Source organism: Furipterus horrens, unplaced genomic scaffold, assembly GCF_987537825.1.
Source record: "Furipterus horrens unplaced genomic scaffold, mFurHor1.1.pri manual_scaffold_2, whole genome shotgun sequence".
Lineage (NCBI taxonomy): Eukaryota > Metazoa > Chordata > Mammalia > Chiroptera > Furipteridae > Furipterus > Furipterus horrens.
The window spans coordinates 169,738,496-169,756,823 of record NW_028327172.1 but is presented as its reverse complement, the minus strand read 5'-3'; the positions used below and the strand labels follow the sequence as shown (position 1 = coordinate 169,756,823).

The 18,328-nt window shown below is 44.5% G+C and overlaps 1 protein-coding gene across 1 annotated transcript in view; it reads right to left on the bottom strand.

The window, feature by feature from the left end:
• Nucleotides 1–18,328, bottom strand: part of PPEF2 (protein phosphatase with EF-hand domain 2) — a 36,568-nt gene that overhangs the window by 13,990 nt on the left and 4,250 nt on the right. The window contains exons 2-10 of the mRNA XM_090267382.1: nucleotides 17,926–18,014; nucleotides 17,120–17,324; nucleotides 16,909–16,966; nucleotides 15,687–15,862; nucleotides 14,166–14,280; nucleotides 12,946–12,992; nucleotides 11,975–12,141; nucleotides 11,476–11,512; nucleotides 11,234–11,383 (exon numbers count right to left, since the gene is read on the bottom strand). Of these exons, the coding sequence (XP_090123508.1) occupies nucleotides 11,234–11,383; nucleotides 11,476–11,512; nucleotides 11,975–12,141; nucleotides 12,946–12,992; nucleotides 14,166–14,280; nucleotides 15,687–15,862; nucleotides 16,909–16,966; nucleotides 17,120–17,324; nucleotides 17,926–18,014 (1,044 nt within the window). The remainder of the gene's footprint in view (nucleotides 1–11,233; nucleotides 11,384–11,475; nucleotides 11,513–11,974; nucleotides 12,142–12,945; nucleotides 12,993–14,165; nucleotides 14,281–15,686; nucleotides 15,863–16,908; nucleotides 16,967–17,119; nucleotides 17,325–17,925; nucleotides 18,015–18,328) is intronic.

Below are 18,328 nucleotides of genomic sequence, written 5' to 3'. Positions count from 1 at the left end.
AGGGGCATTTAGATGATCAAGTTAGATTGTAACTCCGGAGTAACCAGTAATGGAGAAACGGGGAAGGAGGAGAGGGGTGGGGAGGAGCTAATTGCGTTAGGGCAGGGAAGTTAATCACATTCAGGGCAGGAAACTAATCACTTCCAGGGCAATTTCAGGGTGGGGAAGCTAAGACTATAATACCAGCCATCTTTGTCTACTTAGCACGCACATTCTCCTGGCTGAGGGTGCGCCCTGCAGACTCGTGAATAAACGCCTCGCTTTACTGCTCAAGTCCTGTGTCCCGGTTTTTATTGTGAGCGTTTCTCACAATAGCCATTTGATATGGCTATGAAATTCAAGAACATGATCAGTGGCTTATATTTTTTGTTTGAACTTCATTTCTAGTAATTCATATATATATTATATATGTTGTATGTGAGAAACGCTCACAATAAAAACTGGGACACAGGACTTGAGCAGTAAAGCGAGGCCTTTATTCACGAGTCTGTAGAGCTGGGCGCACCCTCATAGCCAGGAGAATGTGCGCCCCAAGTAGACAAAGGAACCTGGTTTTATAGTCTTAGCTTCCCCACCCTAACGCAACTAGTTTCCCCTCCCCTCTCCTCCTTCCCCGTTTCTCCATGACTGGATACTCAGGAGGTACAATCTAACCCGTTCATCTAAATGCCCCTATTGTGATTTGTGAATATGCTAATGTTATCCACTCCCTTCTCAGAGATCCTTTAATTACATTTGCCCTTAAGACCCTTCAATTACATTTGCCTTTTGTTACCAATGACTTTGCTACTGGTTTGGGAGTCACTATGACCTTGTTTCTAACAATTTCCCCCTGTCTCTTTTGGAAAATTGACTACTCAAACCATTCTATTTATTCCTCCAAATTTAAGGAGGATTTCTTGACTTTCTTCCTCATGGTTAGGATTCCCTTTGGTCTCTCGGAGGAGGAGATTATGAAAAGTTGCTGCATCTGTTTAGTTAGTGCAGTTTCAATTAGTCTTTGAACTAAACCTCTGATGCATGGAATACAGCAGCCTAAAGCTGTGAGGACACCTGTTACCACTATGAGGGATACCAGAGCTGATGAGATTATTCCTTTCCAGTTGCCAAACCAATTTTCTAACCATTCTGTTATGGGATTGTCAATACCTGAGTTTTCTGCTAGCTTATTTGCTAAGGTAGTTAGTCCCTGCAGAGCCTTAGTGATAGATTCATCAGGGGCTGTATTATTAGGGATAAAGGTGCAACACTGCCCCCCAAGCATTACACATACACATCCCTTTTCTGCCAGCATCATATCCAGTACCATCCTGTTCTCCCAAGCCACTCAACTGGTGGCATTTAATAAATAAATCAACAGAAGAGCACTGACTCAAACACTGCTGCTATTTGATTTCTAGCTTTAAATTCATTTGGAACTCCTCTGGGGACCCCAATTGCGTCAATATAGATATGAGGATCAAAGGATCCACCAGGCACCACTGACCTCTTTTCCCTAACAGGGGCAGTCTAGTCTGGACCAGTTTTGGAAATGCTAGGGTAAATGGGATAGCCAATTGAACCAGGGCACAGGTTCCACTCCACCTGTCAGGTAGGATTTTCCAGAGACTCCTTTGCCCACAATACCACCAGACATCTGCTCTGGGGACTTGGAGGGGAATATAGTCGCCGGCCCCACTGTGAAGGTGGCTCGCATTTCTGGTATGAGTGCATGTTCGGAGTTCTTCTGCAGGGGTACCCGAATTCGCTTCCCACCCAGAGAGGCAAGAAGAGTAATTCATGGGCCCCACTGAGTATGAAGGGAGGGATTGAGTCCCATTACTCCTTATAGAGGGAAGAGGAGAGACAAGCTTCTGCAAGTCCCATTTCCCCATGCATTCTCATCCTGGTAGAGAGCGAGCATACAGGCGATTCCCGAGGGGTCAGAGTCCCAGCCTAGTGGAAATGGTACGACCTGTGCCTGGGGTCTCCCTGTGGTACAAGCATAACAGTTGCTTTTATTCAGGGAATTAACAGCAAATTTGACCCATTCTACCCAAGCATTTGCGTCTCCGTACCCAGTCTCTATCTCTAAGGTTTGTCTGAGATCTAATACCTTAAAAACTTTTACCTTGGCTGTATTATTCTGGAGTCTTTTCTGAGGTGTAGCTGAGAGAAGTTAGATTTTCTAGGGAAGGAGTAGCTGTCACTAAGTGAAGACCTAGCCACCCTACTGGATTTATGTCAGATACATTAGCTTTTAGGCCATAAACTCTGGCAGCCACATGGGGTTCCTGACTTAAGGTCTGTGGCTGGTTCAGTGTCAGAAGAAGAGGGTTGCACTGGAGAGGCTGGCAGTTTCGGGAAGGAGCTCCTTGGTGAAAGTTATTTTAAGCAAAAGAGAGACCAGTTTAAAGTGAAACCCACTGACCAACCCATACTTCGCCAACCCAACCACTTAGTTCAGCCGAACTGTTGAGTCTCCGGAGGCAGCAATGCAGATGGGCTTTTTAAGTGAGGCTTCTATGTACAGACAATCACTCAGGTAATGAGATTATAGGCTTATATCCTATGAAAACAGAAAGAACACACACATGTTTATTCACACAACACAATTCACAAACCAATTTCTAAATTTGCAAGACTGTCTTATTGGGAAGACATCCAGTTGCAAGGCATTTGACATTCTTCTTGCCTGTAAATTAAGCATTATTGATAATGTCACAGACCTGGTTTAACTTTTGAATGAAAACAAACTTTTAATTAAAATAAACTTTATAGACACAGCTGCACTAGTTTATAGTCTACCACTGATCATTGTGATTTTCCTCAAATCACGATTTTTCTCCTTAAGATTACCCTCCTTGTTATTAAAGGGACTGCATTAAGTCCAGTTTTAATTTAGCCTGTTCATTTGCATAAACACAACAAGAGCAGTGATTGACCACATAAGATTTTTTAAGTCTGCTTTGCTGGAACTTATACAAAGACTCTTCAGGTTGACCTTCAGTCTGCCCCCTGGGCAAGAAGCTGAGCCACACACCTGCCATCTGGCCTTGCCTGTAAAACCCATGCTTTCCCAAATCCTTTGGGTTTTCCATTGTGCCTTAAGTTTCTTCCTAGCCATTTATTAGGGAAGCAATCTTCGTTTTTTTCCCTAGAAAGATTGCCACGGACCGCACAACCAGCCAAGGTGCCAGGCCTTTCCCTCATGGGCTTTCATTAGCCTAAGCATGCCTCCTTCAGGCATGGCATTCCAGTCAAAGCCTCGGCTGACATAACCACCATTAGCAACTGTCTTTTTAGTTTTATGCGAAGAAACCTAATGTAATTACTTACTTCTTTAAATTGCCAAGTTCTGGAGGGATCAGGTAGGGAGAAAAATATACAGTGTGAAGGAAAATTCTTGTCCTTCTAATATTCCCTAAAATTGCATTTCCATGCCTTATACTTTCTTTTGTTCACTTTCCTACATGTGAAGTTTTTTTAATTTTCTCTGGGAAACCTCAATTTTCCTTTCAGATTATATGGCCAGTACCAATACAGAGAATTCCAGACCCTTCCTAGGCCTCAGAGAATTCTAGGTCTCCAACAGCTAAATGCCAAACCAATACAGGGAATTCCAAATGACCTTTCATAGGTCCCCAATGGCTTAATGCCAATACAGAGGTACAGTAACCATACAATTAGACCACAAGTAGTTGAGGTTTCCCTTTTCCCAGGTTTAAAAACTTTCACAACCTTTCTATACATTTTTATGACTTTCCAAAGACTTTCTGCAACATTCACAAACTTTCCATATATTTACCCATTCAGATTTAACCATAACCCATTTCCAATTCTTTTCCACACTGTAAAGGACTCTACCCAAACTCAGTATTTAGCAGCTAAAATTTCCCTAGATTTGTAGATATTCTGCAGTTTTCTGAAGCTTAGACCTTGCAAACACCTGTCATGCAGCAATGACTTGAATGTTTAGACATATACCATTTTGCAAACAAAGCACATCACCTTAAGAGCATACCTAACCCACCATTTTGCCCACTTCAAAGATGGCGGCAGCATTACATGCAGCATCTTTGAAGTCGGTGGCACCCATAAGTACCACCCACAAGATGGTGGCAAACCCACGTGACTTATCCACCATGGTGGAGCACTCACGTGGCTTACCCTAAATGGCAGTATACCTATGAGGCTTAGTGTCCAAATCACAACCTTCATGCAGGCTCTGGAGGGAGAGACCCATTTCTCCTCCTGCAGAGGTGGAGTCATTGGCTTTGCAGTCACTTCAGAGGCCATAACCAAAAGGCGTGCTGAGAGGGAAGTCCCTTGAATCTGCAGACGGGTGGGCACTGCAGAAGCCACGCTCACCTGCAGAGGGGGCTGCGCCCCAGGAGCCTCCGATGCTGCCGCGGGAACCGCCCCTAACTGTGGAAGGGGTGGTGCCATGGGAGGCGCCTTTACCTGGGCGCAGTTTGGCGCCAAAACAGTTTCTTTGTCTGCCGGATTTAGAGAGTTAAAGAGGGCTACTTCCTCATTTTCCTCCTCTCTTCTAACATACACTTTCTGAGCTTCCCTGAAGAGTTTTTCAGTTGCTTTAATTGGCCCATTCACTTACTTTTTGCAATTTCTTACAAATATTTGGCCAGTTTCTGTTACAATGGTGACTTTTAAGAGTCCCTGTCCCACAGCATTCTCTGGATTTAGACCAGAATACTTCCTCATTTTGTCCCTGAGCTTCTGCAGGGATCTGATGGAGCTGTATTTCGAATGCCTTGGAGACATTCTGTGCATGGGGAACGGACTCCTTGATTTCCCTGATGACGAAGCTCCTAAGGTCTTTCATTTGAGCCCTAGCCTCCGGCCTGTTATCCCATTCAGGGTCTATACTGGGAAACTTCTGTTAGGCCGGGACAATTTCCTGACTGGGGTGGGGGGGATGTTCCCTTTCCCATATCCTCATAGCAGCCCGTCTGATCACTCCCTTCTCTTCCCCACTGAAGATGTCTAGTATAGACATTAATTCTGTCCACATGTATATGCTGGGTCCGGGGAACTGGTCTAGTTGTTCCACCAGTCCAAGGGGGTCCTTTACCAAGCGCTTCATAATTGCGTTTGAAGTTTCTAACTTCAGTGCTTGTTGAAGGAGCATTTGACATATCTAATATGTCCTGGACCCCTGGAGACTTCCCTTAGGGGAAACCGGCTGCTCTGAGGGAATGGGGAAGTTCTTTAGGTCTTGCTTACATTGTTTCAATTCCTTTCTTAATTTAGATAAGTTGCCACCAGCGCCTTAGGTGTCATGGGGGCGGATACTGGTGGGGTATCTGCTAGGTGTTCCTGGCCTCTTCCGTCTGTACTGTCCGTCCACGGTGCCTCTGCCCAGTTGGCCGCCGGCTGGCCAGGGCTATAAGGCACTGGGAGACAGGACAGAGGGTCCCAGGCCTTCTCTTTTTCTTTTTTACAGGGAAGAGACCTGCGGATCTGCTGGTAGGTGGTGATCAGCAGAGAGTATATTCCCTCTCTTCCTTAAAGGCTGATGCCTGGCCCTGGCTGTTGTGGCCCAGTGGACCAAGCACCAGCCCGCGAACCAAGTGTTGCCGGTTCAACTCCCAGTCAGGGCACACGACCAGGCCACACGCCAGGTCCCCAACTGGGGGCACGAGCGAGAGGCAACCACACAGCGATGCCCCTCTCCTCTTTCTCCAAAAACAAACAAACAAACAAACAATCCAAAAAAACTGAACACACATATAAGACCAGGGCTTGACAAACCCAACATTCATCAGACCCAAATAGGGGCTAGGAGACAGATTTCCCCTAAATGGGTTCCTTTGGCCAAAGGAAACAACAATAATTTACCATTGTCTGTTCTTCCTTACTTTTGGTCCCCACCCCTCGGCCTAAAATTTCCATTTCCCATCCTCAGCTGATTCCCGTGGCTGAATCCGGCTGTGTTCTCAACCTAACGGACCCAGCGGAGGGGCACTCCACACTCGCTTACTTGCACACAGACCGAGATGCTTCGTTCATCTCCGGCCGCTTCCCTCACAGGACAATGGACCCAGCGGAGGTGCACTCCGGCCGTTCCCTCACGGGAGAACGGACCCATCGGAGGTGCACTCCGGCCGTTCCCTCACGGGAGAACGGACCCAGCGGAAGTGCACTCCGGCCGTTCCCTCATGGGAGAACGGACCCAGCGGAGGTGCACTCCGGCCATTTCCTCACAGGACAACGGACCCAGCGGAGGTGCACTCCGGTCGTTCCCTCACAGGAGAACGGACCCAGCGGAGGTGCACTCCGGCCGTTTCCTTCACGGGACAACGGACCCAGCGGAGGTGCATTCCGGCCGTTCCCTAACGGGAGAACGGACCCAGCGGAAGAGCACTCCGGCCGTTTCCCTCACGGGAGGACGGACCCAGCGGAGATGCACTCCGGCCTTTTCCCTCATGGGACAACGGACCCAGCGGAGGTGCACTCCGGCCGTCTCTCTCACGGGACAGCGGACCCAGCGGAGAGGCACTCCACACTCGTACCAGTCACACACACAACTCGTACCAGCCACACGCACAACTCGTACCAGCCACACGCACAATCAGCTTCCCGAGGATGCCCAACCACCAAGGCAGTACTTAAGTCCAATTTTCCTACCTTGGCCCGTGCACGAGGTTGCCTGGTTGCCGCGGTGTTTGCTTTTGTTTCCCCCTGCGTCGATCCACTGCTGTCCCAACAAGAAGTCTCGGGTCGTTTCCGGACACTGAGGCGGGTGGGCCCTGGGTCAAGCGGGCCACCCAAAAGCAGGTAGGACGCGTCTCCCCACCTTGGCTCAGAGCCCTTCCCGCACACAGGCGGAGGATCCCGGACGAGCCCCCAAATTGTGAGAAACGCTCACAATAAAAACTGGGACACAGGACTTGAGCAGTAAAGCGAGGCCTTTATTCACGAGTCTGCAGAGCCGGGCGCACCCTCATAGCCAGGAGAATGTGCGCCCCAAGTAGACAAAGGAACCTGGTTTTATAGTCTTAGCTTCCCCACCCTAACGCAACTAGTTTCCCCTCCCCTCTCCTCCTTCCCCGTTTCTCCATGACTGGATACTCAGGAGGTACAATCTAACCCGTTCATCTAAATGCCCCTATTGTGATTTGTGAATATGCTAATGTTATCCACTCCCTTCTCAGAGATCCTTTAATTACATTTGCCCTTAAGACCCTTCAATTACATTTGCCTTTTGTTACCAATGACTTTGCTACTGGTTTGGGAGTCACTATGACCTTGTTTCTAACATTGTATTTTACAACATGCACATATATGTTGCATTTTACAAAAGTATTAATCTTTCACAAATAGGAAATGTATAAAAAACCTCATCCTTCACCACAGATAATTTGATAAATGCTAACCTGTGTCATGATTTCTTTCAGTGATTGTAAAACAAGGATGAGAAAGAGCACCCCTCTCTCAGGAAGGTGAGGGCTTATCAACTTTTCTGCTGGTTCACAGATACTAAAAGCAGAGGAGAAGATACAGCTTATGGTTGAGAAATGATGGAATAGGAAAAACTTGACCCTTGTGGGATCCCATTTATAGGATGTCGTATCTTACCTGTTTGAGGAAGGACAGGGGATGGGAAGGGAATACCTCTTTTCAGCCTAATTGGGAAGAAGGAGTGAGTATGTTTCCTTTCACTGACTCAGTTGTTATGGTACTGAGACCAGGCTAAGGACGTAGAGGACACAAGCAGAAAGAATTTCGATCAAAGGAAAGAGAGAGGCCAGGCCCCAGAGCAGAGCTGTGGCATCAGCAGCCATCCCTGGCATGCCTGAGTGCCACAGGGAAAACTGAGGGGCAAGCCTTCCACGAGGATATCAATGACAGAGGTCTGGTTCACAACGAGATCTCTGTGCAAGCGTGTAATCAAAGAACAAGAATGTTCTGCAAATAGAGATAAGGACTGTGATACCAGAAAGCCATGTCCCAGTGTGGACTGGCTTAGGGCAAGAACAAAGGACATGCAGAGAGGGTCCGCAGAACCTGAGTGATGTTTGAAGAGGATTCCAGATCAAAGAGGACAGAACAGAGGTTATTCTGTAACATTGGCCAAGTGCTAAGTATTTCCTGGGCAGTCCCAGCCCTGGGCTCAGAGAGTTAAGGGCTACAACACGTGACTGGACTCATAACCACCTCCTGCTCTTCTCATTGCCAACGTTGTGGGCCAGACCATCAGTCCCACCCCCTTGGACCCTCAAGTAACTTTATTCTAAGCATGCTATTATCTGCTCTAATAGGCACCCCTAACTTTGATTCTTAAGGAGAATGACACTGTTAATATAGAGAGAGCTCTTTCCAAATAGGTGCTGTTTGGGGCACCTCACATGAACTAGCTGATGAACCCCGAGGCCACTGCTATGAAATAGCATCCTCATTGAGTTTTACATAAATTAATTGATTCATTCTCACATAACTATGAAATAGCATCCTTATGTATAGTAGAGAGAAGACAATCGAGGCACAGAGATACCAAGACTGTACCAGGACTGAATCCAGATAACTGAGGCCAGAATCCATTTCTCTTTGTGCTTTCCTCCCAGGTAGTTCCAGGACTCTGTACAGATCACTACATCTCCTTCCCCAGACCTTTGCAAACCAACTGTTGGGAAGTTTGCTTTTTGCTAAGCTACAGAAAATACACTGTAGGGGACGGGGAAAGCTAAAGTTACAAAAGGAAGGCCAACTTGCTTGGCCTGGATCAGGTATTTGCAAGGTCTTGCCTGACTGAATACGTCTGCAACATGTAGCATTTTGATAACGAAAGCTGGAGCCATGGGGGCTGGAAACAAGGTAGGAGCAGGGAACATCCTGGCTATTAGATTAGATCAGGAGCTGCTTGCAAGATATCTGAGAACACTCCACCTACAGTTTTTTCAGCAGCTTCTCATCACTTTCGTTTCTTAGAAGTTTCACTTGTTAGTTTTACTTCCTGACTGCTGATGTCAGTAGCTGATGTAATGGAACATTATAAATAAACTTGGTGGACTCAGGCTGGTGTCATTGTCTCTCCATCCTAGGGCAATGGACCACCTGACCCCCACTTTGCATTAATCTTCTGTCTGTGTTTTTCTGTTAATCTCCATCACGCCCCCCTCTCAGGTACCTTAGGTTTGGACATGGAACTGTGTGGCTGTGGCAATACACTGTCCTCTAGCATTCTTTCCCCAAGTTCCTGCTTCTCCTATGTTTACATAATTAAATGTGATTCCCATGAGATAATCTGCTCTATCATGACTTGCCATCTCTACCTGGATGCAGCTGAATAGAGTGTTTGAATTGAAAAAAAGAAAAAAAAGAAAAAGAAGTACCACACAACATGCTGAATAAACAAAGGAAATAGTAAGAGCTGGTTTCATATCACCTGAGATCCTCCCTCTCTGTCAAGAATGTAAAAGGCTTGAGATTGTGGAGGCGCTGGAAGGCGATTTCATGAGGAGTTTTGGAAGCAGCTATTGAAAATGTTACAGGCCTCCCCTCGTCCTCTTCTGCTGGAGGGTTAATCTTTTCCCTTTCCAACACTGAGTTTGGTGTGCAGGGACACATAACCCATCCTTTAGTCATCAGACCACAAGGAGCCATAGCCAAACCTAATAGATAGGACTTGAATCCAGAAACCTCAGACTTTGAGCTGGATATAAGTATTGGATGAGAATGGAGTGTAGACTCCCCAGGGGAGGGATAAGCATGGTTTTATGTGTGGGAAGAAAGGTGTGCATCAAAATCTGGGGAACTACAAAGACAGACTAAGCAGTGTTGTTACCCCAACATCTGTCTACCCTTCTTCCTTAGTAATAGGAACCCAGATTCTTACAGACACCACCTGAAATAAAGACTACACTTTCCAGCCTGCCTTTCAACTAAGTATAGACTTATGACAAAGTTCTGAACAGAAATTGTGTGTACAAACAAATGTCCTTAAAGGGAAGAAACATGCCTTTCTTCCTTTCTCCTGCTCTCTAATTTATGCCAGCTAGGATAGGGTCCTCACAGTGGGAGCTCAGATCACCATGTTGGGCCACGGTGCAACTTGGTGGAGCGAGCAGCAAGCCAGCAGGAACCGGGGTCTCTTACGGTTTTGTGGTGTTGCTATACCAGCCCTGGACTGCTTGCCTCCAGCTTTTATTTACATGAGAAAAAAATAAACATTAAGCCATTGCTATCTGAAGTTTGCTCAATAGGTGAAAATCCATGAAGTAGGAAACTTACATTTATTTTAGTATTTATATATACTAAAATAAATGGCTTTATAAACCCTTCCCACACACTTATAAACCATCCCCAGTCCCTCATTAACCTTTCCCACTCCCTTATTAACATTTTCCACACTTTTATAAACACTGCTTATGTTCTTAAACATATTCTACACTCTTAAACCTACGTAACTTGAACAACATACGTATACAATACCACAAAATCCTGGGATATAGCAAAAAATCCGCAATAAATAATTAAATATAATATTTTAAAAATCCTGTGATACAGTGAACCGCGATATAGAGAGGGACTACTGTATATATTTTCATTTAATTCTCACGACATCTGTGATATAATTACTTATATCCCTATTGTACAGATTTAGAAACTGAGGTTACACTAAATTAAATAACTTATTCAAGGTCACATAACTATAAGTAATAGAACTGTTTTCTTTTAATCATAGACTCTTACACTTGAATGGTATCTCATGAGTTCTCTACTCCCACTGTTATGAAATCAGGGATGGAAACACATGGCACTCGTTCCCCACTATCATGTCCATGGCAAACATCACTAATTGGTCACAGCGTGTCCGCCCTCTGAGCCCAGTTGGGGATTCTCAGTCCTTCTCCTTTTAATGATCTAAAGCTGGGATTTTCAACCAGTGTGTCGCAAGAATTTTAAAACATGCACTACCTATTTAGTCAAGGGCACTGACCTCTTTTCCCTTAGATTGTCGAATAAAAAAATGACAACAGCCAACATAACAAGAGCCATCTGCTGTGAAAGAATCGAAATTATACCTAGTTTTTGTCAGATTGGTAAAAAGCTTTTTTTTTTTTGGTGTGCTGCAGAACTTTAGTAATTAGTTTATGTGTGCCATGAGATGAAAAATGTTAAAAATTGCTATTCTAATGGCTTATCTTAACAGCTCTTTTTTAGCCTACTGGCATCAGCATGCAAGATGACATTATTTTATGCTGACAGTGAAACTGGGCCCATTCAGTACCTTGTGCCTGTCTAGTTTAGACAAAAGCTCTAGGTCGGTCACGTCAGACACTCCGCCATGAAGAATCAGGACTTTCTCATCAACCAGAGTGGCCAGTGGAAGCCAACAGAAAACATCTTGCAGTATTTTTAGTATTTTCTTGCCATGCATCTGAAAAATGATATGAACAAGATACAAAGCTTCAGATAATTCACTTAGCTTTCCTAAACTAAGAGAAACTTTTGTTTTTAGAGGCAGCTCACCTTGTATTTATGCATCACTTCCTTGGTGAAGCCGTATCTAGATTTAGAGGCAAAAATAGATATTAAATTTAGCAACAATAGTTATGGCACAATTGCATTTTTATAAAATGCGTATTCTATATACATGCACTTAACTATGTAGAAAAGAGATTAATTGCCAAAACATTTACAATTGTAACATTTTTCTCTGGGTAGACAAATGATCGTACATTTTAATTTTCTTTCTTTTGCTTATCCATATTTTTTACTTTTTCTATAGTTAACCTTTGCTCTTTATATGATAAAGAGTATGGATATGTGAAAAAATTTAATGATTTTATTAGAATAGTAGGGTAATGTGTACTTAAAAAATCTTTTAAAATATTATGTGTTGTGTATGTTACTTTATAAAACTGAAAAACTACTTTTAAAAAGCATCTAACAAATAAGTTCTGACAAAGTAACTTTTTACAATTGCAACAAATAAATATCAAATACCCAAGCATGTTTTGGTTTGTACCGTAAGTTCACCATATAGTCCTCATGGTTTCCTCGGTTAAGATGGAACTCTTTGGGATAAACCAACATGAAGGCAAAAAGAACCATCAGGATCTCAACTGAATCCTTGCCTCGATCCACAAAATCGCCGTTGAACACATAGGCTCGCTCTGGTGATGGGAGGCCATTCTTCCCAACAAGGAGACAAGTCCGAGAATAGGCAGAGAGAGAAGGGAGCAGGGAGTCAGGTTAAGCTGCTGTGCATTTGACAGTTACATCAGATCTAACACCAATTCTGAGCTTTCTGGCTTTCCTCCAAATGTGAAAGGTCAGTAAAAGATGGAAATAATTTCTACTGGTTTTGTATTTCCTTTCCAGTCAGGCTGAGGTTATGACATACTCATCAAAATAAATACTTGATACAAAGCCAGAGTGTTGCCATGTGGTATGTGCAAAGGGCACTGAACTTGTGATGCAAAGGCCAGTTTTAAGTTCTGGCTGGACTATCTTTAATTAACAATAACAACTGCCATAAAGTCCTCAGGATTAAACAAGACAATACATGGTAAAATGCTTTGGGAAATGTAGTATATATATATAAGGTTATATTACATTAATAGAATATTATATATGTTGTTATATGCTCTACATTTTATAACTAAGTGGCTATGAAAATAGCTTTCGGTTGCTTTGATAATAAGTTTTGTTGTTTAAGAAAAATCAATTGCCTAATAATGATTGCTTCTCTTTATTAACCTCAGAGCTTGTATTTTTTTTAAACAGTGTACAAATATGTAGTACAATATAATGCAGTGCTGGCTTTTATATTATATATTTGCTACTATGTGTCCTAATATTTTATATATGTATAAATATCTATATATATTTAATATTTTTAAATCCAAGCAATACTAAATAATTTAATACCTACTGTATTCAGCCTCCTAAATTAAACCTCAGAGCAAAACAAGAACTTAAATTGAATATTCATACCTTATAAAATATAAATATTAAGTCATCCAGCTGGCCATGTAAATCTCCTAACAAAATAGAAAAAGAATATCAGTTTTGATTGGTTCTTACCATTGTTTCTCATTTTTAACTATAAAAGAAGAGTATACTGCCCCCAGAAAAACAAGATTATGAAACTTACATAATCACTGGGATCACTCTCTCCCAGGGTATCCCTCCCAAATTCTATCCACCATACATGAATGTGGAACTGTCCATTCCATTGCCACTTATCTGAGTCACACTGCCTCTCCACCCCATCTACCCGTCTGGATGAATGTCGTTTCTTTAAATTCTTGGTTGTTGGATTTCCATTTAGCTTGATTTTCTGACAGTTCTGGTTGTTATTTGTTTTTGAGATCTGATTGTAATTCTTTCTATGTTTGTGAGAGGAGGACAAGCATATCTACCTATGCCTCCACCTTGACCAGAAGTCACAACCTATATTCTTACTGAAGCAAAGATGAGACAGAATTGCAAACCCAGATGAGAAGGGGGTAGATTTTGCCCCATTTACTATAGGAAGCTGCAACTCACTTATGGGCCAGTCTTATATGATTTTTCAAGAGAAGTTGGAAATCTGGATTTTAATATGAAATCCTCTAATTTTCAAATATTGAAAACTGATTTTCAAAATTTAAGACCATTTCAGGGCCTATCTGTATGTTCTAGGTGGCTTAAAAGTGCCAGTTTATACATACCTGATGTACCACAGTCTGCCTCCCCTAAGGTAAAGTGTGGGGTGTCAATCTACAATGGATGTTAGAACATCAGTGAAAACATAAGGAGACGGGGAAATTGTCATTAACAGGATTTCTGTCTGGGAGAATATATGTGGTTGGCAAGAATAATTCACAGGCCTTGGGGCCTGGTCAAGTAATAATAAACTATTCTAACAAGAGAGGGTCTGGCAATTTGCAGGGATTTTGTTCTGAATGGAGAGCATGAGTTTGGGGTTAAATATATATTGCTTTGGAAAATAAAGCTGAGGCTGGGCCCTGTGGCCCCATAGTCCTTCACTGCACTACCTCTACTTGAACTGTGGAGCGTATCTGTGGTTGCTCTCAGTGTGAAGGAGTGAACTTGGCCCACCCTTTTGGCCACTGAGTCTCCCCAACAGCCCTGCCTTTCCTCCTTCCCCATTCAGGCAGAATTTTCTTGTTTGGGTCTAGCATATAAAACCATTTCAGACCAGCTCTTACCACACACTGTGATCTCCTCGCTGTAACAGGTCGAGACCCGGTTGATGTTTGGCAGTTGTACCAGATGTTTTCTGGTTTCATGCAAAAGATTCAAGACATAGCGAGCATGTAGCTGCTACTAGGAGGAAGAGAAGGGAAGGAACAAAACAATACCGATATTTGTGAGGGGAGACAGGCCTTCTCAATCACCCAAGACCCCAAAAGTAAACTGCCCCTGGGACCCTATGCACAGACCCTTTCTTTTTCACCCACTTTCTACCATTGTTTCTGTTTTTCACTGTCACCCAAATATTGAGCTAATTTCCTCTATCTGCTCTATGAAAGCCTCTCTTGACTTTAGCTGGGGAGAAACACATGATCATTTCAGTGAAGTATGAATAGGTGTGTGCATGCTAATAGTGCTGAGTAATCCTGACATTACTGGGACAATCACCCTAACTCCTCCTGCAGTGAATTAATTCATACGAAAGAGGGGAAGCATTGGAATCTAGACTAGAGCCAGAATCTGACCACTTCTCACCACCTCTGCCTCCACCATCAACGTTTCAGGCTACTATCACCTTTCGCCTGGACTATTGCAATAGTCTCTTGGCTGTTCTCCCCGCTTCAGCCCTTGCTCCCTATACTCTAGAAAGCAAACAGAATGACTACTTTAAAGAGCAAGCCAGATGATATCATCCCTGTGCTATCATCTCTTTCAGAAGAATAAAAGTTCACCCCGTTTTCTCTTGGCCTCCATCTCCTTATACTCTTTCCCTGGCTCCCTCCTCTCCAGCCACAATGGCATTCCCAAGGTCCCTGAGCCGTCCAGGCAGTTCCTGCCTCAGGGTCTATCCATCTGTTGCCTCTGCCTGAAATGCATTTTCCCAGAGGTCCACGTGACTCATTCGCTCACCACCTTCGACCTTTGCTCAGAAATTACTTTTTCCAGTGACGTCTTCCAAGACCACTCTATAGAATTGCCATCTCTCCCACTTAGAACTTAGTTTATTCTTTTGCTTAGCTCTTACCACCTTCAGTTAATATACATAACTTATTTGGGGCCTGGTCAAGTATTAATAAAGTAACTGTTCTAACAAGAGAGGGTCTGACTATTTGCAAGGATTCTGTTCTGATTGGAGAGAATGAGTACAAAGGTTACTCGTTTATTGTTACTTATTATTTGTCTCTCTCCCCACTAGAATGTCAGCCTCATGAAGGCAGGGATTTGTCTGTCTTGCTCACTGCTGTATCGCCGGTGCCCAGACAGTGTTGGCACATAGCGGTGCTCAATAATCATCTGTGGGATGAACAAACAAAGAGAGATTACATGATTAGGGGAAGTTTTCAGTGCATAGAAACTGGTGATCGATCACAGGTTTTGGCTAAGCAAAGGGGGGGAGGGGCGAGTAGAATTTCTCTAGTGGGCCCATGACACAAACACCCTAAATCTGGGGCTATCCCTTCTGTGCTGGTCTGCTCTCCATCTGCTCATGACTTGGAGGGGAGGGAGTGCTGACTCAGGTTCCCAGGTGAGCTTACTTGTTTCAGTCTGAAAGCTTCCACCAGGGTGGTTGCATGGTCAGGACGGAGGGGAAAGGAGAGGCGTGGCCCTGTGTAATCATCCGGCACCTCTATAGATTCATAGTCATTGCATCTCTCCATGTTGGAGTCCTGGGGAACTCTCTCCTCAGTGAACATGCGCTTCAGTAAATCCCCTAGTCAGGACAGAAAGCGGCCAGCTTACTAACAGACATGCAGTCAGTCCACAGGCAACACAGAACAGTCTTTCCTTGGATTGTACAGTGCGTCCTCACTTAATATTGTCAATCAGTGACTTTAAGTAAAACAACATATAACAAAACCAGTTTTTTACCACAGGCTAATTGACATACACAAGAATTAAGTTCTTACAGAATCTCATCAACCTTATAACAAAAGGATGTTGAATAAAAGGACACTATTTGAGGACCAGCCTGGCATCAGCTCCAACACGAGAGAGGAGAAAGAAAAGAAAAAAGTGACGACAAGTTAGGATGGGCAGGAGGCCACGGTTCCGTTCTTATGTCAACTTCACTCTACTTTTGTTTTAAGAGATTGAGATTTGTCAGACTTAGAAAGGATGGAAATTTAGAGGCCTCAGTACGTTAAGAAAAAAGGGAAAAGCCATGGTGGAAAAAATGTTCACAGGCACTTACCGTGCACTTAGTGAACGTGGCAAATGCCTCAGATCCTTCCAGCAAGTTCTAACTTCCTGGCCCTGCATTTCCAGCCTCGGGGCTTTTTTCCTGGATCCACAGAGAGCCCTGCTTGGCAGGCCCCAAATGCTTCGGAATTAATACCCCTTCCAGTCTGACCCTCTCAGTAGCTTCAACCAATGACTTTGAGGAGCTGCCATATAGACTCTGGTCCCCTCTGCCTTCAGGTGAGATCACTCTGAGGAGTCTGTTTTGCACTATTTCCCAGGCACATAGAGTGGCTGACTTAGTCCACCCTTTCTTGGATGCCTTCCCTTCCCCGAGTCCCTCCCCACCCACCCTGTTTCCTGTAATTAGCAAATAAACTCCTTGCACTCAAACTCTTGTCTCCAGGTGTGCTTCTGGAAGAACCCAGTTACAAGTCCACTCTGCTATTTATTATCCTCCTTGCTCATCCTAAGCTGTCACCAGATTCATGTTTTTTTCGCTCCATGTGTAGCCCCCACCTCATCCCAGACCTTTGACCCTGAGACAGGAGGACGTGCCATGTGACAGTTCATACTCACTCTCATTGTGACTGCTGGGGGTGAAGTGATCCACAAGGTAGCTGAAGAAATCATGGAGCTGCAGAAGAACCCAGAGACTTGGCTTTAGAGGTGCATAAGAGGAGAACCCAGGAGTGGTCCAGATTCACTACACCTTCTGGGCACCTGGGTCTTGCTGCCCAGGGGCTGGAAGGCAGAACTGGAGGCAGCCCCGTCCCACATCCTACCACACCTTGACCTGGTCTTGCTGCCCAGCGTACTCTATGGACTGGAAGATGCTCCAGGTGCACTGCCGCCTCATCTCCAGGCGTGCCATGTAGCGCCGGTACCACCTCTGGATCAGGGCCGCTGCCTTGAAGGCTGTGACATGGATGGAGAAGCAAGCTTGTGAGTTGGGGTTCCCTGGGCCTGGGGGGAGGTGAGGGGCGCCTCTCCCACTGTAACATGAGACAACATGGTAGGGAAAGCACTACTCATTGCTGCTGGTAGAAAGGAATTGCCTTCCTGCTGGCAGAAAGGATTTGCCTTCCTGCTGGCAGGGGTGCTCTTTGTCCCATTCATGCCCCCAACACCAACTCCATTCTTACCTCTTGGTTATATTCTTATCACTGGAGGTTTATTGGAATTCCCACTTTTTTTCTCCCAAGATTTTATTTATTTATTTTTAGAGAGAGGGGAAGGGAGAGAGAAAGAGGGAGAGAAACATCAATATATGGTTGCCTCTCACACTCTCCCAACTGGGGACCCAGGCATGTGCCCTGGCTAGGAATCAAACCTGTGACCCTTTGGTTTGCAGGTCAGTGCTCAATCCACTGAGCCACACCAGCCAGGGCGGAATTCCCACTTTTTAATGAAAACAGTTATATGAGTAGTGATGAAAAGGTTGGACTATCAGGATTCTGAGAAGGACAGGAAAACTGGAGACTGCCAGGCCGCAGCATCCCTGAAGAGTGGGATAATGCAGCGGCTGGGGGTGGGGGACACTTTGATATTATAACTATAGACTGGGTGTTAGGAGAGCTGGGTTCTGGGCCTGACTCTGCCATGACCAGCTGTGTGGCCTCAGGTAAGTCACCTTCAGGGGCCTCAATGTCCTCATCTGGAAAAGGTGATGAGCTAGATGATGACTGGGGAACACAAACAATAACAAAATACACAAATTACCACACGTTATAATGTCTGGTGGTGGTAAGTACTTGCTGGATCTCCCCCTGTTCTGATATCCCTTCAGGCTGTAAGCATCCCCATAACAATACTTCCATGACTATGCCGACTGTCACATACATAGGCAGGCTTTGGGCTTCTCCTTTTGCCCGGAGCTGTGCTAGGTGACTGTGACCACAGGATGGCATGAGTACATTTAATTCTTCACATGGACTTTAGGGCCTGTGGTCCAGAGAAGAGGACAGCTGTCCAGATAAATAACTAGATTTTCCTTAAG